The sequence below is a fragment of the Trichomycterus rosablanca genome, chromosome 9 (assembly GCF_030014385.1).
Source record: "Trichomycterus rosablanca isolate fTriRos1 chromosome 9, fTriRos1.hap1, whole genome shotgun sequence".
NCBI lineage: Eukaryota > Metazoa > Chordata > Actinopteri > Siluriformes > Trichomycteridae > Trichomycterus > Trichomycterus rosablanca.
The window spans coordinates 40,245,690-40,269,482 of NC_085996.1; the positions used below are offsets into that span (position 1 = coordinate 40,245,690).

Here is a 23,793-nt window from a genome sequence, read left to right on the forward strand (position 1 = left end):
GTCGTTTCCTTTATTTAATTGATTTATTACACCTGTTAGGAACTGTTGTGGCTGAAACACATGAATTCAGTCATTAGAATTTTTATATTTTACCAGCACTTTATCCTGGTCAGGGTCTCAGTGGGTCTGGATTGAGGTGTGCACATGGACGTGTTCTATTCTGATTGACTCTTTACACCAGAAGCTGAAATGTATTCGTTTTAAATATCCATCTCAGGTAACATCAACACCTCAGTGCAGCACCACACGCCTCTCGTCCGGCTCCTGACGTGCTCGGCCTCCAGAGTACAGAACCCAGCTGAAACACCTCTACCTCTTTTTTGGGGCTTTTACCTGAGTGCATCCGGCTCAGGAGAATGTTCTGGTGATTGTGAAAGGACCGCGACCCCTCGGTGCATTTATCATCACCAAGGATGCTGAGAGACTTTTAAAACCAACGCCTGTCATCAGCATCAGGCCACATTGTTCCCAGTCTGGGTTTCCTCAGCCGTGGTGAAGCAAGTCGATCTGTACATACCAGCAACCGGGAAAAACAATTCTTACACTTCTTACATCAGTACGTGACAAGAGTTACTCATCTGAACAGTTATTCATGTCAAAAATGATTCACTTCAACAGAGTCCTTCATGTTGAGAATGATTCGTCAGAAAAGAGTCATTGATGCCAAGAATGATTCCTTTAAACAGAGTCATTCATGCATCAGAAAAGAGTCATTCATGTCAAAAATGATTCCTTTGAACAGAGATATTAATGACAAGAATGATTCGTTTGAACAGAGTCATCCATGTTGAGAATGATTCGATTGAACTGAGTTACTCATGTTGGGAATGATTCATTTAAGTTATTCATATAAAAATGATTAGTTCTAATTGAGTCGTTTGGATTCACACACATTTATTAAATAATGGATTTTATTCTTAATGGAACGACACACTGATATGAATTTAGTTTGGATCATTTAGAATAACAGAAGCTAAGTGTGATTAGTTATGGTTAGTTAATGTAAACTAATGTAGGTTTACTGAAACGACCAACATCATGACGTCACATGTTATGCTAGGACAAGACGGATCTACAATAGTTAAAAAAATGTCATTTAAATATTAATATTAAATATTATTTGTAATGTAGTTGAGGTTGAGAATCCATCCTGTATTTTGATGCTAATTTTATTTAGTGTTTCATTTGGATTCATGAATCTCGACTTTCTGTTTTTATTTAAATTTCAGATCCTCTGCAGAACTCAGGTTCTGGTTTTTAGTAAAAGAGAAGCCGCGTTTAGCTGAGACGTGACAGGATTTGTTATGGATTTGTTGTGTTTTGAACAAACACACACACACACACACACACACACACACACACACACATGTGAATCCTGCAGGAGAACGCTCGGCCCGGCGGCAGCAGCAGCAGAGACAGACAGAAGGCCCTGCGTGGAACAGACGGGTGCAGCGTCAGCATTTAAACGCGTACAGTCGCTGTACCGATGCTAATCTACACCAGCGCATTAGCCTGCGTGGAGTGCAGGGTGGAGCAGCTGCTCATCACCGGCGGTCATGTATAAATGAATCTCAGTACAGAGATCGATGCGAGGGGATATAAGTGCTGAACTCGAACAGGTGGATCCGGTCCAGGTTCCTCTCGCCTCCCGCTGATGGAAAATAAAGACGGGATGTGATGGAGCTACAACTGGGTTTCATTATTACATACACAACCAAAAGTATGTGGACACCTGATCATAAGCTCACTGGACATCCCAGTCCAAAGCGCTGGGCTTTAAAATAATGTGTGTAACACATCACGATCAGGGACGCAGTAGCTCCTGGGCTGATGGTAGTTACTTGTAGGTTGTGTGTGTATATGAGGGTATGAAAGTGTATGTGTGTTTCTATGTTAAGTATAAGTGTGTGTATGTGTGTGTATATATATGTGCATTTGTTCTTGTGTGTATAAGGGTGTATGTGTGTGTATATGTGTGTTTATTTGTGAGTGTGTGTATGTGTTTTTGTATGCATGTGTGTGTGTGTGTGTGTATGGGTTCCTGTGTGTGTATATGTGTGTATGAAAGTGTATATGTGTTTCTATGTTAAGGTGTGTGTATACTGTATGTGTGCATATGTTTTTGTGTGTATATGTGTGTGTAATGTGTGTATGAGGGTGTATGTGTGTGTCTATTTAAGTGTGTATGTGTATTTCTATGTGAGGGAGGGTGTATTTGTGTGTGTATGTGTGTATGAGGGTGTATATATTAGTGTGTGTGTGTGTATATGAGTGTGTATGTGTGTGTATATAAGTGTGTGTGTGTGTTTATATGTGAGTGTGTGTTTATGTGTATGTGTGTGTGTGTGTATTTGCACATGTGTATGTGTGTATACACAAATAATAAACTAGGCTTGAACCAGCAACCTTCTGATTACTATTCCATTACCTAAACCTCTGGGCTACCATAACGTTAAATGACAGAATTAAGAACAAACACTTTCATCTGAACCACTGTACAGCTGTGATCATATTCAATGCAAGCAACCGAATGTTGAGGGCCTTACTCAGGGGCCCAACTGTAAACGCGGTGCAGAAACACGGTGATCAGACTGTAATAGCAGCGACTGTGTGGTTCCGTACACACGTACCCAGCTGGTAGAACCATGGGCGCGGCGCCTGAACGACTCTGCCTGATGAGAATGTTATCAAAGAATGCCAGGCTGCTGCGAGTGCCAGCTCAACTCAACCTAAAAAAGCTGAGATGTGCCCATATTACCCAGCATGCACTTCATTTTACATCACATTCATTTCACCTCTACTGCTGCAGAGCTCCACTCCTGACCGAGGGGGGTCGTGACTAACACACGCCCCCTCCGTCACCACTTCTTTTCACCTGCACCGGGCGGGTTCATACGGAGATCCGTATGGCACACGGAGAGTCATGCACCAATCTCCATTATCCCCCGTCTTTGTGCAGCACCATCGATTAGCCAGCAGAGGGCGTAACTGCAGCAGTTATGATGAAATGTCCAACTTTGTTTACTGTTTACCCTCCTAAAGGCACAAACCAGGCTGTGGGAATCATCTTCAAAAAAACTGCACCATCTACAGCGCCCAGATGCCAAACTAACCCAGTCTACAGAAACCAGGCGGCACCAGAGTTGGCACTGCCGCTCTGTTTGGGTAAGATGATCGTGAATCATGAAGTGCTGGAATGCTTTTAGCATGAAGGTCACGCCGAATCATTTAGGAACTTAGAACACCAGCTTTAGTTCTGGCTCTGCAGACCCGCGTTTAACACCGAATACGGAGCGGCACGCCAGTGCAGTGGGTAGTGTGGGTGCCGCACAGCAACCACGGTCACGAAGACTCGGGTTCTAACCATTAAGCACTTACTTCTGTAAGTCGCTCTGGATAAGAGCGTCTGCTAAATGCAGAAAATGTAAATTAAGCAGGTTTAATTAACCTGCTTAAAGGAGCCCCTGTCCTCCACGCTCCCGAATTTCAAACAATATGTGAACTGTCATACAAGAGACAATAAAACACTGGACCTGTTCTATGCAAACACCAAGGAGGCATATAACACTTCACCTTCCCCCCCCTTAGGCAAGTCGGATCACAACCTGGTTCACCTTGTGCCTGTTTACAAACCAGTTGTTCAAAGACAGCCACCCAGTTTACAGGATGTAAGAAGCTGGTCTAACGAGGCTTATGAAGCTTTGAAAGACTGCTTTGACACAACAGACTGGGATGTTTTTCTTGAATCACACGGCGAGGATGTTGACAACCTCACAACCTGCATAACGGACTATATTAATTTCTGTGTGGATAACACTGTACCAACCAAAACAGTACGGTGTTTTTCTAACAACAAACCCTGGGTTACTCCGGATCTTAAGGCTCTTCTAAATAAGAAAAAGAGGGCGTTCAGATCTGAAAATAAGGAGGAAATGAGAAGTGTACAGAAGGAGCTGAAAAAGAAGATCAGGGAAGGCAAAGACAGCTACAGGAAGAGGATGGAGGACCAGCTGCAGCAGAATAATGTAAATGGAGTCTGGAGGGGCCTAAGAACAATCTCGGGACTTAAGGAATCCAACAGACAGTCTGTCGGAGACTTACAGTGGGCAAACGACCTTAACATTTTCTTTAACAGATTTGATCAGGCACTTGCTCCCCCCACAAACACCATGGATCAACTCTTGCAGCTGCCCCCAACATCTACTGTTTCTGTTATGCCTACCCCTGGGCTATTAACACCTCACTCTCAACTCCTTTGTTCATCTTCACTGCAACCTTCACCCACCACAGTTCAATGCTTCACACCTCCACCTTCAGCACCCAGCACCCAAGCCTACTCTTCTCTATCGTTCACCAGTGATCAAGTGAGGAGGGAATTGAGGAAGATGAAGGTGAGGAAGGCTGCTGGCCCTGACGGCATCCACCCCGGGCTCCTTAGACACTGTGCGAACCAGCTGTGTGGGATAGTCCAGGTCATCTTTAACCTAAGCCTGAAACAGGAGCGAGTTCCAGTCCTCTGGAAGACATCATGTGTAGTGCCCATACCAAAGACTACACATCCCATTGATTTAAATGGATATAGACCAGTGGCACTGACCTCTCATCTGATGAAGGCCATGGAGCGACTTGTTCTGGACTATCTCCGCCCACTGGTCAAACCAGCGATGGATCCGCTACAGTTTGCCTACCAGCCAGGCATTGGGGTGGATGATGCAATCATCTACCTTCTTCAAAGATCCCTCTCTCATCTTGACAGGGCAGGAAGCACTGTGAGGATCATGTTTTTTGACCTTTCTAGTGCATTCAACACCATCAGGCCCACTATACTGAGGAACAAGATGGAGAGTGCAGGGGTGGATCATAAACTCACCACATGAACAGTGGACTATTTAACAAACAGACCACAGTATGTGCGGCTCAAGGACTGCGTTTCGGACACAATCCTCTGCAGCACTGGGGCTCCACAAGGGACAGTCCTGGCCCCATTCCTCTTCACCCTTTACACCGCGGACTTCACCTATAACACAGCAACCTGTCACCTTCAGAAGTTCTCCGATGACTCGGCTGTTGTTGGCTACATCCTGGATGGAGACGACAGTGAGTATAGGGAACTCACCAAGAACTTTGTGGACTGGTGTGGACAGAACCACCTTGAGATCAACACCAGCAAAACAAAAGAGCTGGTGGTGGACTTTCGAAGGTCTAAACCACATCCACTGAAACCAGTGAGCATCCAGGGACGGAATATCGAGATTGTTAACTCCTACAGGTACCTGGGTGTTCACCTTAACAATAAACTGGACTGGTCAGATAATACACAAGCCCTGTACAAGAAGGGCCAAAGTAGACTCTATCTGTTGAGAAGGCTCCGCTCTTTTGGAATACAGGGGGCCCTTCTCAGCTCTTTTTATGACTCGGTGGTGGCATCGGCCATTTTCTATGGTGTTGTCTGCTGGAGCAGCAGCATGACAGCAGCAGACAGGAAGAAACTGGATAAACTGATTAGAAAGGCGAGTTCTGTCCTGGGCTGCACCCTGGACTCGGTGGAAGCAGTGGGGGAGAGAAGGATGATGACCAAGCTGTCATCCTTAATGGAAAACACTGATCACCCACTGCATGAAACTGTGACTGCACTGGGCAGCTCCTTTAGCGACAGGCTTCTTCACCCGCGTTGCTCAAAGGAGAGACATCGCAGCTCCTTTCTTCCTCCTGCTGTCAGGCTATACAACCAGCACCGTCCCAAACGTAGACAATTACCATCACAATAATCCACTTGGTTTTTAGTACTTCTCTGTGCAATTACTTTTAAATTATGTGCAATACTTGCTGTACCTGCTGTACTTTGTGCAATATTTTTTAATAACTGCATTTGGTTAACTTCATCTATAAATACTGTTTATATTTTTGTAATTTTTACTTTTGTAATTTTTTGTAACTTTGCACTTTACTGCTGTACTTTGTGCAATATTTCTAATAACTGCAATATTTGGTTTAACTGTTTATATTTTTGTAATTTTTATATATTCTTACTATTTAGTATATGTGTACATACATGTAAACATTTTGTAATTTTCTATTTTTTGTATTCTTGAAAGCTGCTGTAACACTACAAATTTCCCCCTGTGGGATAATAAAAGGCGATCTTATCTTATCTTATCTTATCTTAAAAGTGGAACGGCTGCTTTAAATCACCCACTGGTGTAAAAGTGGAAACATTTTCAGTTTGTCCCTGTGCCTGTTTTTTCAATGACGCCAGACCTACTGCAGCCCCGGTCAGGATACATCGGTTTGGGTTGACAGCGGCCCACCTGAAACTCCACCGAGACTAAACACTAGGGTTTGGGACCGAATTTAAACTGGAAAGTACCGGGTATGAACGAATTTAGAAATTTCCATTCTGTTTAAATAATTAAAACATATAATTAAATACAATAATAAAAATTAAAAAAATTTTTTTATTAAAACAAAAAATTAAATACATTAACTAATTAAACAAAATAAATAAATAAATTATTTTAAATAAAAAATAATTAAGACAAATAATTAAATAAATTAATTAATTAAATAAAAATAAATAAATAAATCCCTATTTGGGCAGCAGCTCATAATGATTTTTTAAAGGAGAGATTAAATGGTTGCTAAATCCTCTAAAATATGTCCGCGAAGCCTAAATTTATTAAATAACAAATAAATAAATTAATATAAATAATAATTAAAAATAAATAGGTGAAACAATATTTAAACAAAATAAACAATAAATAAATAAATAATAAAAAATAATTGAATAATTGATTAAAAATTATATAAAAAATAATATATTATATAAAAAAAAAATAAGAAGAATAAAATAAATAATTAAATCATTTAATTTATTAAACATAAATAAATAAGTAACCCTATTCAGGCAGCAGCTCAGAATGATTTTTTAAAGGAAAGAATAAAATCAGATCTTCTGAAACCTGTCACGAGTCCCTTTAAAACAGTAATGAGGGCCTGGGTTTGGACTTACGGTAGGAAACCCACAAGGACACATGGAGAACATGCAAACTCCACACAGAAAAGACCCTGGGGTATCGAACCCAGGCCCTTTTTGCTGTGAGGAAACAGTGCTGCCCACTGTGCCCCCCCCCCCCCAGTTAAAACTGCAGGAGCACGTGAACCTCACAAGTATCATAAAAATCACACCAGAGTGTTTTAAGTCCACGACAGTTCGACGTCATCCTGGAATAATCCCCCCCCCCCCAAACACACCGTAAAACGGGCCAAAACTTGAGTGGGCAGTGAGTGTGTGTGTGTGTGTGTGTGTGTGTGTGTGTGTGTGTGAGTGTGTGAGCTAGCTCTTGTTTATCTTGGCGCAGCGTCCGGGCAGGCAGCCGTCCCGCAGGCCGCCGGGCCTCGTCTAAGAGGGGCACCGTGCCCAGCCAACTTTAAATGTCACCTGCTAATTACCAGACAGCACCACACACAGCTTCAGGAAACGACCAATCAGATCGTCTGCAGCCACGATGCCAAGAGCCCTCCAGTACTTTACCACCACAACGCCAAGTACCGCGGCACCAACGTGCCAAGAGCCGCGGGCGCACTCACGTACCTCTTTTCCTGAGAGATAGTAGGCGGAGAGCAGTCCACCGACGAAGCGGATGTTCACTTCAAACACGGAGATTTCAGCGTTCTGTCAGAGAGGAGAACAAGAGAGGGGTGATGATCCCAAAACTAACAAAACAACCATAATAACATTAATAACAATAATAATAATGATAATAATAATAACATAGAAAATAATAATAATAATAATAATAAAAGAGAAAATAATACTAATATAAATAAAATAATGATAATAATAATAAAAACAACAATAATAATAATAATAATAATAATATAGAAAATAATAATAGTAATAATATTAGTAATAATAATAATAACATTAAAAACAACAACAATAATAATAATAATAATATAGAAAATAATATTAGTAATAATAATATGGAAAATAATAATAATAGTGATAAAAATAATAATGATAATAACAATAGTGATAATAATAATAATAATAACAATAATAATAATACTACTACTAATAAAAGTGATAATAATAATAATAGTAATAATAATAAATAAAGCACTGTTTTTTATAAGCAGCAGTTCAAAGTGCTTTATAGGTAAAGAATATTATTATTATTATAACAGAGCTGCTGTAAAAGGCACTGATACAACAATTCAAATAAAAGAATAAAAAGAGAGAAATGCTTAATTAAAATTAAATGAATAATTAAATGGATTTTAATCTAATCATACTGTTCGGGAAAACGTTCAGAAAACAGGACTTGACATCTTGAACTCAAGAGTTTGAATCTTTGCTTTGCTACCTACCACCCAACCGGGTGCCTACACAGACAACGTGCGCTATACGGATCTCCGTATGAAAGTGAAAAGGAGCGGTCGGTGCTGCACCCGTGTCTGAGGGGGCGTGTATTAGTCACGACCCTCCTCGGTCAGGAGTGGACGTCTGCCGTTGTGGAACCTCTGTGCACGAGGCTCAAAAGTGCACGAGGTGAGAAATGTGAAAACAGACGGATCTAAACGAGGCTAACGCAGCGTGGCGGGGGCCGGGGCGGCTCGGTGAAGTCGTGATTATTTATTTAGCTGCGCGGCCGGGTCACGGCGGTGCTTGAATAGCAATGCGAAAACTAATCAAAGCTCCGGCGGGCGGGCGGCGGGCGCCTGGAACGGATCCGCTGCACGTTTAGTGTTGTTTAGGGGAATAAAAGTGGCGTGGGTGCGTATATACCGGTACATCCACTCACAAACGAGCGCTTCATCCTGCCCGCGGCGCATTTCTGAGCTAATACTGCTGCTGCTGCAGGATTATTATATTATTATTATTATTTTTCTGGTGAGTCTCTTTATGAAAACGATGGAGTTTGTTATTTATATAATTTATATATGTTCCACGACCCGGAGCGCTCGCTCGCTGGCTGGCTGGAAGGAAAAATGTCTGGGTGCTGGAGCAGTGAAAGGTTATCGTTCTCAGGTACGTGTCCTGACGCTCATTACAGAAGACGCCGGCGCTTTTTTTCTCCTCTGTATGCCTTTCGGGGAACAGGACGCGATATAAAGTGTAGATGACAGATCGCTTTCGTGTCGGCGCCCGAGTGAAATAAAAAATAAACACGCCTGAGTTCTGGTACGCCTCGCCTGGTCAAGGTCAGTCCTGTAAACCCTGAGATTACTGAGCGTTCATGTACTGACTGACGGGGGTAACGGGGCATTTGGAATCAGGTCGGTGCCAGTGAGGAAGACGTGGCATGTGTACACATCAGTGACCTCAGTGCCGGTCAGTCCCTGGGACGGGCGTGTGGCCCTTGAGGTCAGTTTCAGTAACGGTGGTGATTTCGGGTGTCAGTGACAGTTTAATCGCCGTCTAACTCGAGCGTCCTGAGACAGAACCCATGTCCTCTGTATCGGTCACTCCCAGTGAGGACGGCGTGGTCTCTGTACCAGTGAGTCCCAGTAACAGGAGCGTGTAGGTGTGGCCCCGCCTCGGGAGACGTGGCGTCCGCATTATTCAGCCCCACTGATAAAAGGCGTGGCCGACAGAACCCTGGTGCGGCTCCTGTAATCAGTCTCAGGGAGGATTCGGCCGCTGTGGGGTCAGTCCCAGTGAAGAACAGGGACGGGTTTCTGGAGCCGTCAGTCCCAGTAAAGAGGGCGCGGCCGCTGGACCTGTCGCTCCCAGTGAAGGAACGATCTCCAGTACAGTCAGTACCAGTGAGAGAGGTCGAGGACTCTGTCAGTCACTTTCAGCTCGGGGGAAAGAAAAACGACCGTCCAGCCGTCAGTCCCAGTGATGGACGTCCAGTTTTAGCCCGTCCCAAAAAAAAGGAGACAGGGGGTCTGTGTGTAAACCTGTCTCTCTCTCTCTCTCTCTACACACAGACACATTTCCCATCATCCTACAACCCCGAGAAGAGGGCGTGTCTAAATCCTTAGCTCCCTTAAAATGCTGCTACTGAGGTTTTTAATTCTGAGTGATGATCTGACTGAATGACGAGGGAGCGTCCGACGCCTCCTCAGCGCTGAAGATCAATCCCAGCATTCAGTGCGGCACGACTCTTCTTACCAAAACTACAAACATGGAGGACGAATCAGTGCGGAGCAACCAACAGAGTTCCTTTCACATGTAAATCAATTCTGGTTGATGTGTAATCTGTATAAAGGTGGAATTATACGAGTGGGTTTATTAGTAAATTGGGGCGTCAGGGACGGTTGAAGCGTTTTCGGGACACGGAGGGAGACGTTAGCCGGCTTGCTAGCGTGGGTTTGAACGTCCTGACACTAACTGTGTTAGCTTAGTAAGTAGAGCGTCTAAATAATCTGATTATGAGTCCATGTGTGGTTAGAATCCTCTCTACTGAGGAGCTGATCAGGTGGGTAGGGGGAGCAGGGCGGGGCACCAGGAGTCTCACCACAGGATGATTGTAAATCGTACTACAGATCGACGTTGGGCATCAAGAACGCAGCGAGTGACCCTGGCGCTGGAACCAAGGGTAGAAAACCCGTCTAACAGGAAGCCGAGTGTTCCAGGAGTGAATTGTACATTTATATTCCTCTCAGGACGAACAGAACAGCACGTCCACCACTGACTGTACAGCTCATTCTGCAAACAACCGCGTCTCTGACATCAAAACTAGGCGGTTCAGAGCTCCTCACGCGCCCCGAATCCTAACCACGGCCTCACCGGGGATTTGGTAAGTGCGTCTCCTGCTGGATGGCCGGAGGGCAGGAGGGAGCGCCTTTCAATTAAAAAGTTCGTTAACGGGCGTTTAAAAAAACTCAGACTGTTCGGGTTCCTCGGTTCCTCGCTTCAGGAGGAGAGAGAGAAGTTTGGACATGAAAGGTTTTCACTACACGACCAGAAGTATCTGGACACCCCTTCTAGTCATGCTAACAGGTCGTATATAATAATTGTTTTTATTTCTTTCGTGTTATTTGTGGACAGGAGAGGGCGCCAATCCATCAAAGGACCTCTGCATTTAGCATTAGCATTTATCCAATTATGACTGAATACAGTTTGAGCAACTGAGCGTTAAGGGCCTCGCTCAGGAGCCCAACAGTGGCAACTTGGCAGTGGTGAGGCTTAAACTGGCAACCTTCTGATTACTAGTCCAGTACCTTAACCACGGAGCTACCCCTGGGCGTCCGTCCAATTAGTAACAAGTGATAGCGGGCTAGCATACATATACACAATAAATGTTCCAAAATGTTTATTAATATGATTTCTTTTTGTGTTAACAGTTTAGGGAAGGTCCTTTCAGGTTCCAGCATGACTGTTCTCCTGTGCAGTAAGGTCCGTGAAGTCCTTTAAAATGCTTTATTTTTTTTAACTAAATGGACATAAATTCCAACAGACACACTCCAACATCTCTTAGAAAGGCTGTTCAGAACAGTAGAGGCTCTTATTAAAGATGCACATTTTGCCGATTCCTACTAGAGTTGAAGAGAGACTCACTGTCACGGCGTCAAACTTCCACAAACAGACGCAGCGACAACAAAGAACAAACAGTGCACAGTCAGTGATGGACTACACAGAGGGGTGGGAACAAAAAGGGTGCTTTTTATTTGGCTTTAGAGAACCAAGACATACAGGGACACTTGGGAACATTTGGGGATATTTAGGAACATTGAGGGACATTTGAGGAAACTTGGTGGAAACTTGGGGTCATTTAGGGACATTTGGGGTCATTTGGGGACACTTGGGGTCATTTAGGGACATCTGGGAACACTTGGGGACATTTAGGGACATTTGGGGTCATTTGGGGACACTTGGGGTCATTTGGGGACACTTGGGGTCATTTAGGGACACTTGTGGACACTTGGGGGTTGTTTAGGGACACTTGGAAAGATTTAGGGACACTTGGTAGATACTTGAGGGTCATTTGGGGACACTTGGTGGAAACTTGGGATCATTTAGGGACACTTGGGGTCATTTAGGGACATCTGGGAACACTTGGGGACATTTAGGGACATTTGGGGTCATTTAGGGACATCTGGGAACACTTGGGGACATTTAGGGACATTTGGGGTCATTTAGGGACATCTGGGAACACTTGGGGACATTTAGGGACATTTGGGGTCATTTGGGGACACTTGGGGTCATTTAGGGACACTTGGTAGATACTTGAGGGTCATTTGGGGACACTTGGTGGAAACTTGGGATCATTTAGGGACACTTGGGGTCATTTAGGGACATCTGGGAACACTTGGGGACATTTAGGGACATTTGGGGTCATTTAGGGACATCTGGGAACACTTGGGGACATTTGTGGACACTTGGGGGTTGTTTAGGGACACTTGGAAAGATTTAGGGACACTTGGTAGATACTTGAGGGTCATTTAGGGACATTTGGGGACACTTGGGGTCATTTAGGGACACCTGGTGGAAACCTGGGGACATTTAGGGACATTTGATGACACTTTGGTGGACGCTTGGGGACATTTGGGGATTTTGTCGATCGTTCCTACTAGAGATGAAGAGAAACTCACTGTCACGGCGTCAAACTTCCACAAACAGAACAAACAGTTTTCTTGTCATGACTCTACAGTCAGTGATGGACTACACAGGGCTGAAATTCAGGTGACAAGTCTATGGGTCAGTCTGAAACCCTAGTGACCCGCCCTGCTCCCCCTACCTCCCTGATCAGCTCCTCAGTAGAGAGGATTCTAACAACACATGGACTCATAATCAGATTATTTAGACGCTCTAAATCAGTGAGAATTTATTTACATGTGAAAGGAACTCTGTTGGTTGCTCCGCTTTATATTCGTCCTCCATGTTTGTAGTTTTGGTAAGAAGAGTCGTGCCGCACTGAATGCTGGGATTGATCTTCAGCGCTGAGGAGGCGTCGGACGCTCCCTCGTCATTCAGTCAGATCATCACTCAGAATTAAAAACCTCAGTAGCAGCATTTTAAGGGAGCTAAGGATTTAGACACGCCCTCTTCTCGGGGTTGTAGGATGATGGGAAATGTGTCTGTGTGTAGAGAGAGAGAGAGAGAGACAGGTTTACACACAGACCCCCTGTCTCCTTTTTTTTGGGACGGGCTAAAACTGGACGTCCATCACTGGGACTGACGGCTGGACGGTCGTGTTTCTTTCCCCCGAGCTGAAAGTGACTGACAGAGTCCTCGACCTCTCTCACTGGTACTGACTGTACTGGAGATCGTTCCTTCACTGGGAGCGACAGGTCCAGCGGCCGCGCCCTCTATACTGGGACTGACGGCTCCAGAAACCCGTCCCTGTTCTTCACTGGGACTGACCCCACGGCGGCCGAATCCTCCCTGAGACTGATTACAGGAGCCGCACCAGGGTTCTGTCGGCCACGCCTTTTATCACTGGGGCTGAATAATGCGGACGCCACGTCTCCCGAGGCGGGGCCACACCTACACGCTCCTGTTACTGGGACTCACTGGTACAGAGACCACGCCGTCCTCACTGGGAGTGACCGATACAGAGGACATGGGTTCTGTCTCAGGACGCTCGAGTTAGACGGCGATTAAACTGTCACTGACACCCGAAATCACCACCGTTACTGAAACTGACCTCAAGGGCCACACGCCCGTCCCAGGGACTGACCGGCACTGGGGTCATACCTACTGCACTGTGACTGATGTGTACACATGCCAGGCTTTCTTCACTCAGGAATGACCGGTACAAAGGCCGTACCTTCTGTTTTAAGACTGACATTCTTCACTGGGACTTACTGACCACAGCAAGCGGAGCTTCATCACTGAAAGTGACCGATACAGAGGCCATGTGTCCTGTTCTTGGGACGGACGTGTATAGAGACCACGTCTCATTTTCTCGTACAGATAAACACAGAGGCTATCTAACAGGACTGACCAATACACAGGTCATACCTTCTTTTTCAAAACTGACCTCGTCTTCTTCACTGGGACTTACTGACCACATGGAACACGCCTCTGTTGCTGGAAGTGACCGATACAGAGGCCATGTCTCCTGTTCTTGGGACGGACGTGTATAGAGTCCACGTCTTATTTTCTGCTACAGATAAACATAGGCGGCTACCTATCAGGACTGACCAATACACAGGTCACACCTTCTTTTTCAAAACTGACCAGGGTTGAATGGTATTTGGGACTTACTGACCACAGGGAACATGCCTCTGTTGCTGGAAGTGACCGCTACGGGGGCCATTCCACCATTACTGAAGCTGACAGCCTCAAAGACCACACGCCCGTCCCAGGGACTGACCGGCACTGAGGTCATACCTACTGCACTGTGACTGATGTGTACACATGCCAGGCTTTCTTCACTCAGGAATGACCGGTACAAAGGCCGTACCTTCTGTTTTAAGACTGACATTCTCCCTCGTTATTCAGTCGGATCATCACTCAGAATTAAGGCGCCTCAGTAGGAGCATTTTAAGGGAGCTAAGGATTTAGACACGCCCTCTTCCCTTGGTATCTCAGTTCTGATTTGTTAAAGCACTCTGGCTGGGATACTCTGGAACGTGTTAGCAGTAGACGTGACTCATCAGATTTCAGCCTCTTCGCTTCCTTCCCCTGCCGTGGCACCGGCGCTCGTACCCGCTGCACTTTGGGGGTTTTGAGACGCTCCAGCGGTTCCCATATTTAAGATCACATTAAACGCCGCTTGGCCTTTTCCATTTCTGAAATCGGCCTGAGGGCCCCGAGCCAGCGTGAGCGGGCGCTGAGGATCACAGAGAGGCGCGGCTCAGCGTTTTTATTCTCTTATTATTTATTTATTTCTCGTCCCGGCCGCCGGTTCACAGATCCGAGCTCCGCCCGGAAAACATCCCGACAAATCCGGCCGTTCCGCGGAGAGCGGTTTAGTGTTCGGCTTAAACGGCTTTGAGCTTCGAGTAGATTCAGTAATCGAAGCTCCAACAATAAATGGAAATATAAAGAGAGAGAGAGAGACGGAGAATCTAATAATAGCAGCGAAGCTTTTAACATTTAGCGAGCGGAAGCGTGGGTCTGAGCGCCGGCGTGGTCGGTGAGGATGCTGAACGTCTCCCGGTGCATTAGCGTTACACTGATGAGTCAGAGTCATGACGGCTGATTGGAACGAGGCAGCGTTAAGTGCTCACCCCCCCCCCCCCCCGCCCCCGACACCCCCCGGATGGGTGAAGAAGGGCTCGCTCTGACAGAACGAGGGGGGAGGAGACGCTCGGCACTTTATCACAATGACATTATTCTGATGAGAACGCCGAGGTCACCTTCAGCACCGCGGAGACGGAGAACAGGGCTTTTATACGGCTTTAAAGAAAGAAGACATACTGAGATACTCGGAGGCGTTTAGAGACATGTGGGGACATTTGGGGACAGTTGGAGACACTTGAAAAAATTCTGTAAAATTTGGGGACATTTGGCGACATGTGGGGACAACTGGAAACATTTGAGGAAATTTAGGCACACTTGGGGACATTCAGAAAACATTTGGGAACAACTGGGGACAGTTGTGAATGTTTGGAAACAATTGGAAACATTTAAGGACATTTAGGAACACTTGGTGACACTTGGGAACATTTGGGGACATTTAGGGATATGTGTGAACATTTAGGTCCACTTAGAGACAATGAGGGACATTTGGGAACACTTGGGGTTATTTGGGGACATTTAGGGAACACTTGGAAACAACTGGGGCGTGAACGTTTGGGAACAATTGGGAACATTTGGGAACACTTGGGAATATTTAGGGACACTTAGAGAGAATTGGGGACACTTGGGGGACACTTCAAAAAACATTTGGTAACAACCGGGGAACATTTGGAGACATCTGTAAACATTTAGAGACATTTGGGGACATTAAGGGACAGTTGGGAACATTTTAGGGCACTTGGGGATATTTAGGGACATGTGGGGGCATTCAGGGGACATTTGAGGACATTTCAGAACACCTGGAGACATTTGGGGACACTTGGGGAAATATAGGGATATTTAGGGATCATTTGGGGACATTTAGGGCAACTGTAGCTTAGTGGTTAAGGTGCTGGTCCAGTAATCAGAAGGTTGCTGGTTCAAGCCTCACCACTGTTAGGTTGCCACTGTTGGGCTCTTGAGCAAGGCCCTTAACCCCCAATAGCTCAGACTGTATACTGTCACTGTACTGTAAATCACTTTGGATAAAAGTGTCTGCTAAATGCCGACAATGTAAAATGTAGATTTAGGGAACATTTGGGGGACACTTGCAGTCATTTAGGGATATATGAAGACACTTAGGGAAATTTCAGAACACTTGGAAACAATTAGGAACACGGGGACAATTGGGGACGTTTGTGGACATATGGGGACATGGGGAAGTTTAGGGACACTTGGGGACACCTTTTTGCAGCTATTACTCAGAATCTGAAACTGTAAATCAGGAAACTGCTTTATATAATCATGTGACCCATCCATAGCGAACATATCGACCTCGTTAACATATCTACACCGCCCCCCCCCCCCCGTCAGAATGAGTAAGGCGTGTCCTCTCACCATGTTAAAATCCAGGTTCTTCTCCACCCACTCAGCAGCAGCTTCAAACTCCTCGTACATCTCCATCATGTAGAGCGTGTCCAGAGCGTCCACGATGGTGGCTCCCTTCAGACTGCCTGCAACACAGAGCACCAACACATCAGCAACTGGAGTCAGACTGGTGTCAGGCTGGTCATACTGGGACGTACCAGCATGGCGCTGAAGAGACGAGCGTCATGAGGAGCGTCTTCAGACACAAACACACTCATCATAACCGTCACACTTCCTACATCATTACATCTAAGCCTCCTGTGAGGATGTAAAACTAAAATAAATAAATAAATAATATTGTTATTTCTATTATTATTAAAAGAAATATAACAACATAAACAATAATATAACATTATTGAATATAAACACAAAATATAAATATTTATATTCTGCTTAATGATATTGGTGATGATAATCATGATAATGTTAGTAATAATAATAATAATGATAATAATAATAACAATAATATCAAATATTAATAATAATGACAATAATGGTAAAATAAAATAGGATGTTAAATAAAATTAATTTAATATTATACAAAATTAAAATTAATATTTAAATTAAAAAATAATAAATAATTATTACTATTATTAATCAAAGAATAAATTATAATAAAAATTAATTGTATTTATTGCCTGATTAATAATAAAAGTTATAATCATGATAATGTTAATAATAATAATAATAATAAAATATAACAACAATAATAATTATTATAATAATAATACTAATACTAATTACTAATTATAATACACAATAATATTAATAATAAAATAAAATGTTAAATAAAATACATTTATATATTTAAATATAAAATATATTAATATTATTATCATTATTATTATTATTATTAATAGAAATATAATAACATAAATAATAATAATATAAAAATAATTATAGTTATATTATTATTAATAAAACTTTTAATAATAATAATAATTATAATGATTATTATTTTATTATTAAAATTAACTACAACTTAAATAATAATAATAATAAATAAATAATTATAATAAATATAATGACATTAATAGTAGTAGTAATAATAATAATAATAACAAATATAATAATAATAATAATAAATATAATAATAATAATAACAGTAATAATAATAATTAAAATAATAATAATAATAAATATAATGATAATAAAATAATAATATTAGTAATAATAATAATAATAAATATAATGATAAGAATAGTAATAATAATAATGATAATTATAATAATAATAAGAATAAATAATAATCATTAATAACAACAATAATAATAATAAATATAAGAATAATAATAATAAATATTATAATAACTAATAATAAAAAAATATTAATAATAATAATAACAGAAATAATAATAATGAAATAATAACAGAAATAATAATAATGAAATAATAACAGAAATAATAATAATAATAATAATAAACTCATCGTCCTGCTGGCTGAAGATATGATGAGCGTGACGAATGAAATAAAATTATGTGGCTATAACCAAATACCAAGGTAAGTCCAACAACTCATGCTCTGACATGTTTATCAGTCAGTAATTGTGTTCATCCGTCTCACCACAGATCAACCTAACAGTTTACATATCAGTCAGAATCCTGTAACTCTCACCCTACTAAACCTACTAACCTAACCGTACTAGCTGTACTCTGTCCAAAATCATACATCTGTTATCTTCCCTGTCTAGTTGTATCCAGTACCCCGATGGTATTTTACTTCCACCACTGACTAACACACCCCCATTCAGACACGTGTGCAGTACCGACCCGCAGGTGGGTTCATACGGAGATCCGTATCGCACACTGATCTCCGCTATCCCCCGTCTCTGTGCCGTGCAGCACCACCGATCAGCCAGCAGAGGGCGTAACTGCAGCACTTATAAAGAAGTCCCCTCAGGTTAACAGAGCTGAGATTCAAACCCAACACGGCTAATAGAGGTAAAACCCGACACGTATTCAGCAGATGGTTATAAAGAGCGTCATTAAAACGGGTGAGCGGCGCTACTCGTCTGGACTGATTAGGGCTCCAGCCGGTGGGCAGTGGAGTCTGTGGGAATTAATTATCAAACCCTGCCATGCTCGCCAATCGCTCCGAGACAGATACGCCAGTCGAGGATACGCATCGTCTCACGGTCCGGTCTGTCCTTGAGACGAGAGGGAAAACAGAACAGAGGACGAATCTGCTGCTATTCAAAATAATTTATTATTAACAGACAAAATAAACACAATTTCGAGACACCTGAGGCGAGCTAAGCAGATACTCCCGACATTCATTCAGTGTCTGTTTTATCACTGCTTTATCCTGACCAGGGTCGTGGTGGGTACAATTCACAAAGGTAAAAGGCAGGAACACCTGGTATTACAAGAACTTCTAACATCAAGGGTCAGAAAGTGAGACCTCATCAAACAGTCTTCCATTATCCATCCATCCATCATCTGTTTTACCACCGCTTTATCCTGGTCAGGGTCGCGGTGGGTCTGAATTACTGGGTGAAAGGTAGGAAACACCTCGGACAGGTCACCAGTCCATCACAAAACACACACACACACAAATAACCTGACTGCACGTCTTTGGATGGCAAGTAGTAGCTCAGTAGCTTCAGCCTGTATTTGTGAGCCCAGCCCAGGATTCGAACCCCCAAAATGCCCCCACAGGTACCACCCTACCTCTCACAAAACCACCTGATTACTGAGTGACTCTCCTGATAATCCAGTTAATGTTCAAACCCGTGATGATTCTCGGCCTGTAAACACCCTCAGTGTCTCTGTTAAACATCTACAGACCAAGCAATCCTGAGGTCGAAGGTCGTGCTGCACATTTTATCAGTGCACCCTCGTGCCAGCACACTTCCTGTTATTTTCACGACATCGTCTGTTCCATTCAGGGTGAGAAGAGGTAATGAGGGGGGCATTTCCGTGCCCACCGTCCATCCCAACTGTTTTCCTTTACTCGAGTCATGTGGTTGATCTTCACCCTACAAATCACAGTTTCTGCTGGAACCTCCAGGACAGAAGGACGTCCGGAGTTCCAAGGTCCTTACGGTAATAAAGTCTGTGTACTAAACACGTACACGACGCCTCCGGGCCTCTACGGTGCCATATATAAGCATCATCAGACCTGGAGAAACCTCAGAACATCCATCAGAACTCGAGTCTCATTTGGAAAGTCTTCTGGTCTAATAAGACCAAAGTGAAACTCGCCACAATGTCCCAGTTTGGATCCACCCAGTTTCCCTGTGTCGGTGGATCTGCTAAGTGCACTTGTGCCTAACAGCGCTGGCGTATTTGACCACCGTGCCACCCATGTGCCCCTAAAGAGGAGCTGTCTGACTCCAATCCCAAGTAGGGCTGCTGCGATTGGTCGACCTAGTCGATGACGTCAATATTTTAAGTCACTGCATCGTTTTTAAAACTATTTATAAATGCTCCTTTTTAATTTCTACAACGTCTCCGTTCATATAAGCGTTCATATGATTCCCTCAGCACTACTCGCCGTGTGCAGGACCTCAGTCGTATCTGCTCCGGTCACCGGTCGGCATCATTAAGCTCCGTCTTAAAAAACACCGTCTGCAGCCGTCAGAGGACGATTGTAGAGCTTTCAAATAAAAGATCAAAGTTCTCCACGACCCAAATCATCCAAGTTTGGTGATACTTAAAACTGGTACAGAACTAAAAGCTGGTTTGTTCACTGTGTAAAGCTTTGATGGTACCACAGCAGCACCGGCGCCGTGCTGCACGTCTATATTGTTTCATTACGCTGCTTAATCGTGGAGATCTCGGAATAGCGTATTTCTTAGCGAGTTCAGTCAGACCGCCGCGCACTTTACTGCATTGGGCTCAAAGTACAAAAAGCTTCTCATGAGAATGCTCTCATGAGAAAATCTCCAGCAGCGCTGCTGTGTCTGATCCACTCATACCAGCACAACACACACTAACACACCACCACCATGTCAGTGTCACTGCAGTGCTAAGAATCATCCACCACCTAAATAATACCTGCTCTGTGAAGGTCCTGTGGGGGTCCTGACCATTGAAGAACAGCATGAAAGGAGCTAACAAAGCATGTAGAGAAACAGATGGACTACAGTCAGTAATTGTAGAACTATAAAGTGCTTCTATATGGTAAGTGGAGCTGATAAAATTTATTATAATAATAAAACCCTAACCCTATTATAATTACATTAATTATTATAAAAAGTGTAATTAATATATTATTATTATTATTACATTATGTATTATATTATACATTATACTGTTATTATTAAAATGATTATTATTTTTATTATTATTTTATTATTATTATAAAATTTCTTATTATTATAATAATTATTATTATTGTTATTATTATTATTTTTATTATTATTACATTTATTGTTATTATTATAGCTTGTATAATTATAATAATTATAATAAATATAATTATTATTATTAAGAAAAGATCTCCGGTGTTTTCACTGCAGTTTGTAAATAGAAACACGTTCAGATTTAAATACAGTCCGAGTCCAATGCAAATATTTTTAATGACCTGAACGTCCACGTTGAGATTAAATGGAGGGACGGGCGTGGTCTTTTGGGTGCTGCAGCCTGACAACAAAAAACAGGACGTATTTGGTAAAATAGCCATGCAAAGTGCAAACATGAGCTAACGAGGTGACACGCTAATGCAAATCACAGCAACAATACACACACACACACTTACACACACACACACACACACACACACACACACACACACACGCGTGCACATGTCTCTGTGTGTGTGTGTGTGTGTGTGTGTGTGTGTGTGATTGCCTGTAAGCAAAATATTCAGGTTAAATAAATTCACACATTTATTCATTTACGGTCTGTTTTACCACCGCTTTATCCTGGTCAGGGTCACAGTGGGTGCATTTCACTGCTTGAAAGGTAGGAAACACCCCGAACAGGTCGCCAGTCCATCACAGGGCAACACACACACACACACTCACACACACACACACACACACACACACATTTTGTACTGCAGGAGGAAACCCACACAGACACGGGGAGAACATGCAAACTCTACACAGAAAGGACCGGGATGGTACCACCTGGGAAACAAACCCAGGACCTTCTCGCTGTGACGCGACAGTGCTACCCACCTAGCCACCATGCCGCCTAAAAACGAGAGAAAGAGATCAAGTACATCTCAGGGCTTTGTTCACAAGGGTTCATGAGGGTTTATGGGCTGGACAGTAGGTTTGGTGCAGTGTGTGTGTGTGTGTGTGTGTGTGTGTGTGTGTGTGTGTGTGTGTGTGTGTGTGTGTGTGTGGAGGAATGTGGAGATCAGCGCGTGACTCTCCGTGAGCGAGACCGACCTCACGCGCTGATCCACAGAAGGTTGTGTCAGGAGAATATACCCTCCTCGTACACCATCGGGGTCTCCAGCAGAGGAAGAGGAACTGGCTACGACTAAACTGGGAGAAAAAGGCAGAAAATGCAGAAATAAAAAAGTACAAATGGTCCCATCACACGTGTTTAAACATCTGAGCCGCCGGTTTACTGGGTAAATATTCCAACAGGGGACAAAATATTGGAAACACAGTCAGGCCTTAGAGTGCAGGTGCTTAAGCGGCCGGCCTGCAGTCCAGATCTGTCTCCATCATGAGGAGGAGAATCAGACGACGGCGAGCTCAGACTGTTGAGCAGCTGAAGTCTCACAAACCTGCAACCATTAGTGTCCTCAGTTCCTCACATTAAAAAGTGTCATTAATAAGAACGCTGATGAAACACAGGGGGGAACACAGAGTGGAACACAGAGCAGGACACGGGGGAACACAGGGGAACACAGGGCGGAACACGGGGGGACAAAGGGGAGAACACAGGGGGAACATAGGGGAACACAGGGGGGAACACGGGGGGACAAAGGGGAGAACACAGGGGGAACATAGGGGGAACACGGGGCGGAACACAGGGCGGAACACGGGGGGACAAAGGGGAGAACACAGGGGGAACATAGGGGAACACAGGGGGGAACACGGGGGGACAAAGGGGAGAACACAGGGGGAACATAGGGGGAACACGGGGCGGAGCACAGGGGGGGACAAAGGGGAGAACACAGGGGGAACATAGGGGGAACACAGGGGGAACACAGGGCGGAACACAGGGGGAACACGGTAGAACACAGGGCGGAACACAGGGGGGGACGGGGGGGAACACGGGGGGACACGGGGGAACACAGGGCGGGACACAGAGCGGGACACAGGGGGGGACACAGGGGGAACACAGGGGGGACACAAGGGGGGAACACAGGGGGGGACAGGGGGAACTGGGGGGCACAGGGTGGACACAGGGCAGAACACAGGGCGGAACACAGGGGGGGACAGGGAGAACAGGGGGGCACAGGGCGGACACAGGGGGAACAAAGGGGGGAACACAGGGCGAAACACAGGGGGAACACAGAGGGGAACACCGGGGGGAACACAAGGGGGAACACCGGGGGGGGGACACAAGGGAGGGACACGGGGGGGGGACACAAGGGGGGAACACAGGGGGGGACAGGGGGAACAGGGGGGCACAGGGCGGACACAAGGGGAACACAGGGGGGAACACGGGGGGAACACCGGGGGGGACACAAGGGGGGAACACAGGGGTGGACACAAGGGGGGAACACAGGGGGGAACACCGGGGGGGGGGACACAAGGGGAGGACACGGGGGGGACAGGGGGGACACCGGGGGACAACGACACAAGGGGGGAACACAGGGGGGGACAGGGGGGCACAGGGCGGACACAGGGGGGAACACGGGGGGAACACCGGGGGGACACAAGGGGGGAACACAGGGCGGAACACAGGGCAGAACACAGGGGGGAACACGGGGGGGGGGGGGGGGCACAAGGGAGGAACACAGGGCGAAACACGCCCTTGTCCCGACTTTTATGGACCTGTGGGTTTGTACGTAAACAGGAAGTGCTATTAGAACAGGTGTAACAAGGTGTTTTCTTTATCAGAATCCATCCAGACCCAATCGGTCACTTCCTGTTTCGGTCGGTCTCCTCTCACTTCCTGGTTTTTCCGTCAGCGCCGTTTCCTCTGAATCGGTTACGCCCGCAGTTTCAGTAAACGTTTCTCACCGAGTCAGGGGCGGCTCGTACAGCGCTCGGGTCAAATATAACAGAAATACACGAGCAAAAGTATTCGGACGCCTGATAGTGAGCGGTTAGTGTAGATCATATCAGAGTTTTACCTTTATACTCAAGTATAGTGCAAAGTATCAATATTAA

At 44.4% G+C, this 23,793-nt stretch overlaps 1 protein-coding gene across 2 annotated transcripts in view; it reads right to left on the reverse strand.

Annotated features, from left to right (window-relative positions):
• man1a1 (mannosidase, alpha, class 1A, member 1) overlaps nucleotides 1-23,793 on the reverse strand; it is a 100,672-nt gene that overhangs the window by 36,427 nt on the left and 40,452 nt on the right. The window contains exons 1-3 of one of the 2 annotated variants that reach the window (XM_063002437.1): nucleotides 21,075-21,089; nucleotides 16,517-16,632; nucleotides 7,592-7,672 (exon numbers count right to left, since the gene is read on the reverse strand). In XM_063002437.1, coding sequence (XP_062858507.1) covers nucleotides 7,592-7,672; nucleotides 16,517-16,585 — 150 coding nt within the window. In that variant the 5' untranslated portion in view covers nucleotides 16,586-16,632; nucleotides 21,075-21,089. Of the gene's footprint in view, nucleotides 1-7,591; nucleotides 7,673-16,516; nucleotides 16,633-21,074; nucleotides 21,090-23,793 lie in introns of those variants that run through there. The other variant, XM_063002436.1, reaches the window with a different exon arrangement.